General features: G+C 37.8%; 1 protein-coding gene across 1 annotated transcript in view; it reads left to right on the forward strand.

Moving 5' to 3' along the window:
• The window catches only part of LOC149243020 (ATP-dependent RNA helicase fal1-like), a 282436-nt gene that overhangs the window by 225677 nt on the left and 44495 nt on the right, over positions 1 to 12264 (forward strand). Inside the window, exon 4 of the mRNA XM_089367746.1 lies at positions 6767 to 6893. Within this exon, the coding sequence (XP_089223872.1) occupies positions 6767 to 6893 (127 nt within the window). The remainder of the gene's footprint in view (positions 1 to 6766; positions 6894 to 12264) is intronic.

The raw sequence follows: 12264 nt of genomic DNA on the forward strand, positions 1-12264 counted from the left end.
TGAAGTTGGTAGAGAAGTTGTTTGGCTCAGGAAGTTTCTTTCAGATTTGTTTGAAGGACCTTTGGACCCTACCACTATATACTGTGACAACCAGAGTTGCATAAGGTTGACAAAGGACCCAATTTTTCATGCTAGGACAAAGCATATCAATAATAAGTACCACTATATTAGAAGCTTGGTACAAGATGGGGTCATAAAGCTACAATACATCTCCACAGACGATCAGGTAGCTAGAATATTGACAAAGTCTCTTCCAAACAAGAAGCTTGAGTATTTGAGAGATAAGCTTGGACTTGTGGATATTTCCTCCCTGGTTGATAGGGAGTGAGGATGACACCATATTCTCCATGTGTCATGCACTAGGCCAAGACTAACAATCGTAAGTCTAGTGAAGGCACTGGTAGGGAGAATGGAGGATTGGATAAGCGTTTGGGCCGATACTCCTTGAGAAATTATATCCAAGATAGGAGTAGTCCTAAGGACCAATACTCTTTGAGGATAAGATAGGGTATCCAAGATAAGAGTAGCCCCGAGGAAGATCAATATTCTTTGAGGATTGGAATTTGGGAATCCAAGATAAGAATAGTCTTGTAAGGACATACCTAGTGAACATTTGTACGGGGATGGGGTATGTGGTTTGGGAGGTGGTGGTGGTGTCCAAATGTATGCCTCCCAACATTGTGTCTAATTTAGTGGAGAGTTAGAGCTTGCTAGTCAAGGCGTTGCTATTTTGTAATTGACAATGTTGACTATGATGATGCATGGTGATGCAAATCAGTTCGAACTCTTCTTATGAGAATATTTCAATTCGAGTATCCTTGTATCCTGGTGTGTAATTATGAATACCTCCCTAGTTAAGAGAGAGTGTTGAAAATGTAACTAGGTTTAGTCTTCATAATTATCATTTTGTTATATCAATATGTATTTCATGTAAAAGCAAAAAGAAGAAAAATAAATTTTATTATTATTATTATTTTTCTAGTTAAAGTGTGCTCTTCATTCTTCTAGGGTTTATTGAGTCTAAAAGAAAATTTGTCGCGTGTCAAAGTCCCATTTGGACTATTTGTAAGAAAAAATAATTTTTTTATGTTTAGTCAAAAAGAGTCATTTTGTCACCACAATACCAAGTCAGCCTTGCTTTGAGAAGTCAACCTTGAAGAGGCACCTATTCGACCTCCTAGACAACTATAAAAGGAAGAGACTTCGACCTCATTTGATCACTCACTCACACTCATCAATTTTTGTGCAAGAAAGAAGAAGAAATAGAGCGAAGGCCAAGGAGAGAGAAGAAGAATACAAGGAAAGAAGAAAAATCGAACTTTTGCTTGTTTCTGTTCACACATGCGAAGGTGTTGGGGAAACTCTGCGAATTATAGGGTTGAAATTTTGTTTCTGTTCACACATGCGAAGGTGTTGGGGCAACTCTGCGAAGTTGCAGGTTCGAAATTCTGACTTGAAGAGGTTTGACTAGCTTTGATTCTTGTTGACTTTGTTTTGGTTGGAGAAGATCTAAAGGAGGGATGACTTGGTTCTTTGTGGAGGTCTTGGTGTTGGTCTTGGGTCTTGGATGTCTCACTTTGATCTAATTCTATAAGAATGGAAGTTGTTTGTATTTTCCCCCTTGTGGCGTCTTGCCTTGGCTTGGAGCCTACATCATGTGTTCTTTGCCCTTTGTGATCTTCATGCACTTTATATTTTGGTAATTGCTTGATGAAGAAGACATAATAAAGTAATGAAAACCAAAAAACACTCACAAGTAATTATCAAGTAGGAGGAATCAACCCTAATCTACTAGCATATTTTATTTCTCAACACCTAGTGGTTGGGAATGTTAAGAGTTAATATAATCCATTGTTGTTGTTGTTTTGTCTATATTTCATAACAACCCTAACGCTGTGTTAGCATAGAAATTCACCCCTTTGGAAGGTGAAAAAATTGCTAGATCTTTAACATAAATTCTTAGTGCAACATATAGAAGAATTCACACTATAGCGTCATATGCAAACTCTTCTTTTCGTTTTGGTTGGTGCTTTCCAAACATAGGGGGGCATCCCTAGCCTCACATGTGATGTTTTTCCCTGAAGATGTGCAAAACAATCACATGAAGCAAGCATGCAATTGTTTCCTTTGACCAATAACTAAGTGGCCAAAGAGGTTACAAAATAATTTATGGATAAATTGGTGGAATTGCCTTCAATGCCAGTGTCGAGTGCTGAAGGAGAACATAGGAAAGAAAGTGCTTCAAATGTTAGTTTTGTTACCAAGAAAAAGGCTTAAGAACTAAATTTTTACGTAAGGAATCATCAAAATGTCAACAAACTCAGAGAGCTAGATAAGAGCAAAATTAAGCTTTATTTTGCAAAGACAAGAAGGTTTGTTTTGCAAAGAAGACAATTACAAAATCGATACAATGATGTTCCCACACAAGAAAGTAGAAGGCAAAAGAGAGAAAGGAGAGAAATAAAGAATAATCTATTGCTGCTGAGAAGATCCAACCCTGAGCCAATACCCAACACCTGTATTTATGATCCTTTCCTCCTATGCTCTTTGGGGAAAGAGAGAGGTTGAATTCTTCATGCAAGAATAGCCCATGCACCTTGATTAGTGAACTGGCCATTTGACTAAAGTTGCCTCTATTCCTAGTGATGGTGTACTCTATTGACTTGGAGAAAGAGTTGAGTGAAGTGTCCAAGCACTTTGAGTTTATCTGGAGAGTAGTGGAGTTGTAATAGGGTAAAGTGTCCTAGAGTATAGTTTGACTTGATTCAAGTGGGAGGATGAATGTTAATGTGCATTAGTTCAATTAAATGTCTATCTCAGTTAAGTAGCCAAGAATTGGAGAGAAGGCCATGTGCTTTGGATGATGTAGAGATATTGTGGAGAGGGAGTAATGATCAAGTGAAGTGAGGCTTAGTGGACTCATGGGAAAGTGTAGTGGACAACCCATGTGCACTTAAGAGAAAGTGAAGTAGATAACCCATGTGCATTGTGGATTAGGGGGGAGAGGGAGTGAAGTGAGGACAAAGTGGAGAGAGGAAAACAATGTGCATTAGTGTTCTTGAGATGCTCATTAGTTAATTGAAAATGGAGAAGTTGAGTGGTAATACACTAGAGTTAAAGCTGATGATGTACTAAGGGAATGTGGAGATGGACTTCTTGAGATGCTTATTAGTTAATTGAGAATGTAGAAGTGAAGTGGTAATACACTAGTGTTAAAACTAATGATGGACTAAGGGGATGTGGAGATGGACTAGCCATCTGCATGGGTGAAGAGGAGATGATCTTAGTCCAACTGTGAGAGAGAGAGAGGCCATTTAGATAACTCGAGACAAGACCTTGTAAACTCTTTCATGCATGCATGCGACTTAGTTAACTCCAAAACATGCCATTTCACTCCTAGATCCATGCATGCATCCTAGTAGTCTATAGTTGACTCACTCAAGTGACCTAGTTAACTCACTAACATATCCAATCCAACTTAGATGACTTGCCTCCTCTCTCCATCTCATATGTGTGTCCAAATCCTATCATGTGTCACCCTCACAAGCTGCCACGTAACACTTGTCACAACCAAATGCTGCCATACGTCATCAGGGGAGGCTGCCACATGTCAACCATGCATGACCACTGTTAAAAATGGGAAGTTGTTTGCATGTACACAAAGTTATAGTCATCAGACATAATTTTTAGTGAGTCCAAATATGTGATCAGATCTGACATGCAAGCCCCACTAAAAATAGCCCTCTCGCATGTCGCCCAAAAATAGCTCATTGGAATCTTGAGCCTGCAAGGATGTCAAATACACCATCACTGACATGCCAGTCTCTGAATCCTGTCTCCTAAAAAGTAGGGCATTGCTAAAAGTAGCAACTCTCTGTAATCTGATGAAAATATGTGCAAAATCTGTATATGAACAACCATAACATCATGAATCAATCCTATAGCCGAACTCCATGGGAACCAACCCCTGGCTCAAGCAAAGTCGTCTTTGAATATATCTGTATACCTCTAGCCTAATTAAATGTGCTGGTCCTTAACCCTCCAAATTTGCAAGGGCAGGAATCTAGGAGTTAACACATTGAAAATTCACAAGGTTAAGATTTGGGAAACCTGTAAGATAAAGATGAAAATTTTGAATTGCATGAGAAACATCAAGTTGAAATTTTTTCTACAAGAAGCAACTTAATAAAATATTACAACAGGAAAATCAAGATTTCAAAAAGAAACTTGACAAGCTATTACTGGAAGATGATGAAGATGTTTATTACCTAAAAGACCATAGTAAAAATCTACTTGCACAAGTCAAAAGTCAAAGGATAAGAAGCTGTTAGATCAGAAATTAGAATATGAGAATCAAGATCTCGAGAAGAAATTCAACAGGAACTTACCCGAAAAACATGAAGAAAATTCTTTCCTAAGGAATCTTAATTACAGGTTGCTTGAACTGGAACACATCAAATGGTTACAACATGAGAAGCCAAAAATTTAAGATCTTAAAAATAAATTTGACTAGTCAAAAAACTATGAAGAACTTTCATGTTTAAAGGATCATAACCAAAGCTTACTTAAATTAAGAAGTTACTATAGGAAAACCTAAAGCACCTAAAGCAACTAACTAGTAAGGAAGAATTGATTGGTAAAGAAACAATGATCAATCAAGTGAAATTAGAAAACTTACTAGACTTGATATCCAAACCTCAGAGAAAGGGACTGATACAGATCAAGTGAACATCAAAAATCAAAAGGATGCAAATCTAGTGGAAATAGGGATGTCTTTAGACACTGAAGTACAAATCTAAGTTACCGGAAATGCTTGAAGAATTTGCCGGAAACACAGATTCCTGTTTCTGAAAAGGATAACGGATACGATCCTTGTTCGGAACACTGTAAAAATGTTTTTGTGCCATATCAAAATATCAGAAACTTCAGATTTGGAATTGGATACGGTTCCAAGGGTTTTAAATTTTTTTGGATCCGTTTCCGGAAATCCGGAAATGGATCCACGGAAATCATGATTAGAATCCACCCTTAAAATATTAAAAAGAATAAAAATTTGTATAGCCATAAATAAATAATAAAAATGAAAAAATCAGATTTGCAAATAAACTCACTATAAACATAGTCTCATAACGTCTCTTCTAAATCTTTAGAAACAATAATGCTTCATATGCTAATCAAGGATTCTTACTAAGAAAAAGATAGAAATGCAAACAAAAGGGTTTGATGAATGTCTTCGTAAAGAGATTTATTTGAGCGATTAATTTTCAGTTTGGTTAAGGTTTTGTTAATTGTCATTGATTTTGCTCTTGATTTCATAAATCCCTCCAATATAACAAATCTTCTCTAGCCAATCTTTTGCCTGCATATAGTCAAGAGACCAAGTTGACGTTGAGAAGATTGAAATGTTCAAATAGGTCTTGACGGAATATCCCAATGATCCCATGGGCCTTTTAATTGCCATGCATGGCACGTTTTTTGAAGGAGTTGGACCTGAAAGCACAAAGGCTGTAGCATTTCTGATTACATTACTAATGATTATGTTGAATGTTATAATAAACACTAATGATGACGACAATGTTTATGCTGAATTGATGATGATGATTTGTTTATGTTGAATTCATGATGATGATTATATATTTTTAGATATAGAATCTAGATTCTAAAAGATGAATGGTAATATGAAATTCTTATATATATATATATATATATATATATATATGCCATTTCCTTGTCATATCATATCCGTATGTTTTGAAAATTTGCTGTATCCATATCTGTTCCCATATCCGTTTCAGTGCAACTTAGGTACAAACAATAACTATAGAAACCCTAGCACTTACAAATGCCTCTACAAATGCAATGATTAGCATAGCAACACAAATATATGAATAAAAATATAGTGCCAAGGGTGAATCAGAAAATATCTAGTTTACATTAAGAAAAGACCATGTTACAAGGACACTTTATCGACATCCTAATCACAAGTGCTGATACATTAACCAATGAATAGATCAACGTTGCTTTGAACAAAAGCAATTGACCTATATTTCAAAGAATACTAATTCCGGTAGAATGGACTCAGGTAAGAAGGTTTAGTAATGTTTTCTTCAGAAATAATAAAAATTTTCAATTTAAAAATGGAATCTAAACTTGTTAACTGAATCTTTTTGTTATTCATCTTCTATTACAGGTTCTAAATATTGATCTTACCCAACAAATTAATAGCAAAAATGTATTGCTCATATTTGCACAGAAATTAATATGATATATCAAAGGCAAAATGGAAAAACAGAATTTTTTTTAAACCATGTAAGTACACTAAATGCTTTTTCTTTCACAATTGAAATGTACTTAAACTGTCAGTGGTTAATCAGTGGATATGGAAGGAAATGCATGAAAATAGAAAACAAGAAGAAACAGTCCTATTCGACACATACTTCCACATCCATTATTGCCAATTTTGTATTGATGGTAAGAAAGCATTATCTGCACATACTATGAATACTTTGGTGACTTTTGGATAAATTTCTTCTAGTAAATTTGGATCTTTGTTGTTGAAGCATTTGTTAAGATCTGAAGTAGGATGCAGAGATCGATACTATACACTTGGTCACAAAAGATGGTGTAATGCCTGCTTGCTCTGCAACCATGTATGTGGCAGAACAAACATATTTGAAATGAAAGGATTGAGCTAAAACAATTTTTCTAAATGCTACTGCAACTTAGCAGGTTTATAAAAGCTCTAAATATTTTGATATACACACAGGAGGCATACTTGAGGCGGTTGGCAGCATGCACATCAGGGATCCCTTTTCCAGTTACCAGCAAAGTATATGGGGCAATGATTCCCGGAATGACTACTGCAAGCACTTCTACCATAAACCACTCTCATGGTAATTCATTTCATTTCATTGAATGCATTCTTAATCCTACTCATACATTTTTTGTTTTCGAAGAAATATTATTTTTAAAATTTAAAACCATGATTCCAAACCATTAGAGACAAAATATGCAAAATTTTCTCATCTATATACCGAATAAGGGTGAATATATCAAAATGGAACTGAGTGATTTACATTTCAACAACAAAATACATAATCAATGAGACTCTAAATGGCTTCTAGAGTCCAAAAGCAATGCTACAAGCTATTGGGCCACTAGCCTACTACAAGTCTACATGGCAGTGATCAACATGATCATTCCTCATTAAAACTCATCTCCAATACTAGACATGGGATCATCAACACGAACTACATAAACATCATTTAGCTTAGAGTTTGACTGCTCAGACTCCTTTGTGTTGGAAAATGTAACTATGTTCGGTCTTCAATAATGTACTTGTCAAAAGAATAAAGAAAATAATTTTTATTATAATTGTTGTGACTTATTAAAGCATGGATTTCATGCTTGGGTCACCATGTTTTAGGTCAAAGTCCCCATTGAGGACTTCTAGGATTTATTCTAAGTCTGTAGAGTTATTGTACATTTAAAGAGACCCTTCTTGGGCTTTTGAATCACGTAAATGTTGAAGAATCTAGGGCAAATGTAGTTATTGTGATTCTTCTTAGCATGATAACTATTTGTGAGGTATTTTAATTTTTTGCTTATTAGCACAATCTTATCTTGATATCATTAGTGTGTATTTCTTACTTCATCAAACAGTTACCAAAATACCAGAGACAAGAACACAAGATGTTGGCTTTGTGCGAGGGCCAAAACCTCTCCCTCTTGGAGAGGAAAACCTAAACAAAATTCTTCTTATAGAGATTCCAATTGATGAATACCAAGACCATGACCCTTGACCTATTTAGCCACTCCAAGACCAAGACACCAATCCTCTTCTTTGTCACTGCTTGAGATCATCATCACTGCTGCACCACTGAGGCTTTCACCACCGAGATCTTCATCACTGCTGCAAGACCATTGCTGCACCTTCATTGAGGACTTTACCATGACAAAGAGATAATTGTTGCTACACCATAGCTACTCTTTCACTTAGATCATTGTTGCAATCTCACTTGAGATCTTGACCATGTCAACAAGGTTTCTGTACTGTGTGAGAGTTGCACCGATACCATGATTGCTACTTTACCGAAATCATGATTGTGTTTAGTATGTCAAGAATGCTTCAGTGTGGGATCACCGAGCTTCTTCTTGTCACAACCATACGGATATTGTAACTATCTAGAGAGCATGTTGAGTGTATCACTGAGATCCTTATTATAATAATTATGCCCAGAACGTGATTGTGATTCTCTTCTTGCACTGGGAGCTTCATTGCTATGTCGAGAGTGCTACCATCGAGAGGGTCACAATGTAATTACTTACAGTAATTATACTCGAAGTTGCAAACACTTGTGTTCACTCTCTAGCACCTCATCCAAGACTCTATGCAGAGATATCTCTGCTCCTCATCTGAAGTTGCAAGATGTTCGAGATTCTGAGCTTCTGTGGTGACCTTAGCTGGGTTTATATAGTTGTCACGTCTCCATAATAAGCCGACATGTTAGGGTGAACCGATGTGTCTCTATTTTTGAGCCTACTTGTCATATATATATGCTTTGAGGCTGACATGACTGTCTTCTTCATCGTTTAGCTTGCAGACTTCTTCTTGTGCTTATCTTGGAGGATTGTGCTTGTCTTGGAGGGTTGTTTAGACTTTTCTATAGACTTGTACATGACATTGACTCTTTGACATCCTAAGGCTCTCAATGGGAGCCACTAAATAAATAAACCTCTTGCTCATGAAACCCATGCAGCAAGGAATAATAAATTCATTTTACAAAAATCATAATTACAATGTCATGAAGACCGAACCTAGTTACACTTTCTTCAACACTCCCTCTTAACTAGGGAGGTATTCATGATGGTACTTGGTCATTCTCAATCTGAAGAATTTCTCATAAGAAGAATCGGATTGGTAACCCATCTGTATAACATCATAGTAACCAACATTGTTTCCACAGCAAGGCCTTGACTGACAACTCTATCTCTCATTAGATCAGAGCACAATGTTGGCGAGACCAATGATTATAGACACCTTCATCATTGTCTCTCAAGGTACATACCCACCTGGGTGTTCACTGAGTGTGACCTTCTAGGACTATTCTTCTCATGGGTTCCCAACCCTCAAAGAATATCGGTCCTCTTGCGTACTCTTGTCTTAGATGCCCTACACATCCTCAAAGAACATTAGATGCTAGATGATTGTTGAAGTTTCTAAGTTTACTTAGTTAGAAACCCTCCATGCACTTTATCTGATTTATTTCTACCTACTTGTTATTTTACTTAACAAGTTATTTACAATGTAAATACTGAAAATAAACATTAGTGCATGCTCAACATATTATAGATCAACAACTAAAGGAAACAGAAACAATCACACCATATGACACCATTATTTTTGGACTAATGTCCCCGGAAAAACCTAATGTGGGAAAACGGTGCAGCTATCTGAGGGTTTTCTTATTAAGCAATATTAGAGTACAATCTGGGTGCCCAAACTGGCCTACCCAATAGAGAATTTTCTTGGCAGTAATACCTTTCAGATTCTGACAAATCTCTTGGTTGAAACCCGAGATAATCCTTTTGGCAACTACTCAGCACAAATCTGCCCCAGAAACCCCAACGTTAGCCTCTCTCTGGACTGCGTCAGCGCCTCTTTGCCCAGCGCTGGCCCTGTGTCACCCCAGATGGGTTTGCGTCAGCCTTAGGAGGCCCTGTGTCAGCCCTTTGGCTCTCCGCGTTAGCAACACTGGGCTCTTTGAGGCTCTGCGCAGCTCCCGACTGCCTCTGCGTGGCCCTGCATGAGCCCTGACTAGCTCTGTGTCACTTTCCCTAACTATTGTGCTACTCTCCCGACACTATCTCTGCCTCTCTGTCTTTCTGTACTCAAAGCCCCTCAGCTACAACTCTCGATCACTAATTCTATCTCTCTTAGCAAACCCTGCTCTAGAGAATAGAATCACTGATCACTCTGGTATGTTCTCCAAGTGATCCTCAAGCCTCCTCTTATACTTTTCCTATTGACATATCAACGGCTGAGATTAAGTCCCTAATTAACGACTAAGATTAGATCTGGCTTGATCCATGTCTTTTGGACCATTCTAACATATTTTCATATTAATTCCCATTAATATTTTATTTTCCCTAAGTTTAGACTTAGGGACTCCATTAAAAATATTAATTATTTTAATATCTCATGAATTGTTTAGAATTTGCCCAAAACCTTTCTGGATATTGGAGTTCTTATGTGCCCCAACCTCTCCACCAATTTTCATGGCTAGAGCACATCTGACGCTACCCCAAATCAACACTCCCTCTTAGCGAGGACTGTGCTCTAGCAATACTCCTCACTAAGTATTACTCTGATCATCAGGGATCGGTCCCTGTGCTGCTGCTAGGCATTCCTGCCCAACATCCTCTACACTACTGCATCTTGGACTACTGCCCATGGTTCTACCACTGCCATTGTTGCATCTGTACGATAACTCCCTCTACATCCGTGCTGCTGCTGGTTCTTTCTCCCAGCACTGCATCCGCACTGCACCTCCTCTCATCATGTTGCATTGTGTTGCCCACTGCTGCACTGCAACTCAGTTATTGAAAGTAAGTAACTGATCTCCCAATCTGACCTCCCTGTTGGGCTAAAGACACCCACTGATGCTGAAGCTTCCTCTGCTGCTGACAAGTGCTCCCTATTTGACATCTGCACTGCAGCAACAATTCCCTGCATCTTGCACCGTTGCACACCACTCTATGCCATCCTGCACTGGTGCAACACTCTTGTGCCTGTCGCACTGCTGCAACTTGCTAGTGATGCGCTGTCTCGGGACTCTTGCACTGTAGCTCTCTCTGCCGCTCCATTCGCATCCATCTCTTCCCACTCCAACCAATCCTGCTACTCCTCGTCGGGGCTCCCGTATCAAGGTCTAATCCAAGAGGCTGGGTACCTCGAGGATCCTGCCCCTCATCACCTGTAGTTTGCCTAACTATAGCTTGATGTCTCCCCACTTCTGCTCATGTGGTGCGTGTGCACTCATGGCATAGTCATCGTTTGTCAAAACTTCCTTCTCTGCCTGTGATGTGGCTGCCTTAGTCTCGGAAGACTCTCCCTCACTCTTCTTCCTTGGACACTGGGTCGCATAATGACCCAGCTTCCCACAGTGGAAGCACTTGATCTTGGAGAGATCTTTCTTTTTCTACTTTCTCTCAGATGCTAGGGCAACATCTTCCTCCTCCTGCTTGACTTTGATCCCCTTGTTGCTGCTACTTGTCTTCGACTAAGTTGCACGGAACGGGGAAACGGGTACGAGTTTCTGAAACGGGAAGCGATACGAAACACGACCTCCCCAAATTTTGGAAACAGGGAAACGCGAATATATATATATTGAAAATATATATATATATATATATATGTGTGCAATCATAAAGCATAAATGATACATTATAATTTATTACACTTAAACATTAAGATTTAATTTACATCACATTTACTCATGAATGATCACATAATGAAAATAAAAATATCGGAATATCCAAAAGCAACCTTTATTATATATCCAAATCTCAAAATCAACCTTTATTTATATTAATATATGAGGTTGCAAGTACAATAAAGACTATAAGGCTGCAAGAGAGAGATCCAAATCAGGATTTTCTGCATCCACATCCCATTCTTTAGAAGGACCACTGTTGTATTGGGAGTCTCCTCCTACATAGTCGAACGACCTTAGTGCTCTTGATTAAATACACGTTTCATACCCTAGTACCCTACATGATCTTGATTATTGGGAGTTTCCCCTGCATAGAGGGCTTGGTTCTCTTGATTAAATACAAGTTCCATACACTAGTACATGATAAAATCCAATGGAAACATTGCAATCCCCCCAATCCTGAAATCCTGAAAAACAATGAAGTCTGCTGGATTTTGAGTGAGATCTAAAATTCTACTTTCTCCATATGAAATCCAATGAGGACGAAACCACTCTCAAACATCCTGAGTCATTTCATGGTAATGTTAAAAATTTAAGTAAAAGGATGAAAATGAAAAATAAAGGAGAATATCACTTTTACTTTAAGAATTTAACATTACCATGAACTACATATCAACACTAGGGCAAAAATTCACTTTTATAACTTTAGACACGCATCTAGAAGCAACAAGAAGTCACTAACATACCCTAAAAGTAAATTAAAAAACAAATTAAAAAAAAAAAATTAAAAAAAACACAAGTTAATGAGGAAACGTGGGTCGTACGGCCC

Source organism: Pinus tabuliformis, chromosome 8, assembly GCF_031772625.1.
Source record: "Pinus tabuliformis cultivar Carrire ecotype Pingquan chromosome 8, CPIR1, whole genome shotgun sequence".
NCBI lineage: Eukaryota > Viridiplantae > Streptophyta > Pinopsida > Pinales > Pinaceae > Pinus > Pinus tabuliformis.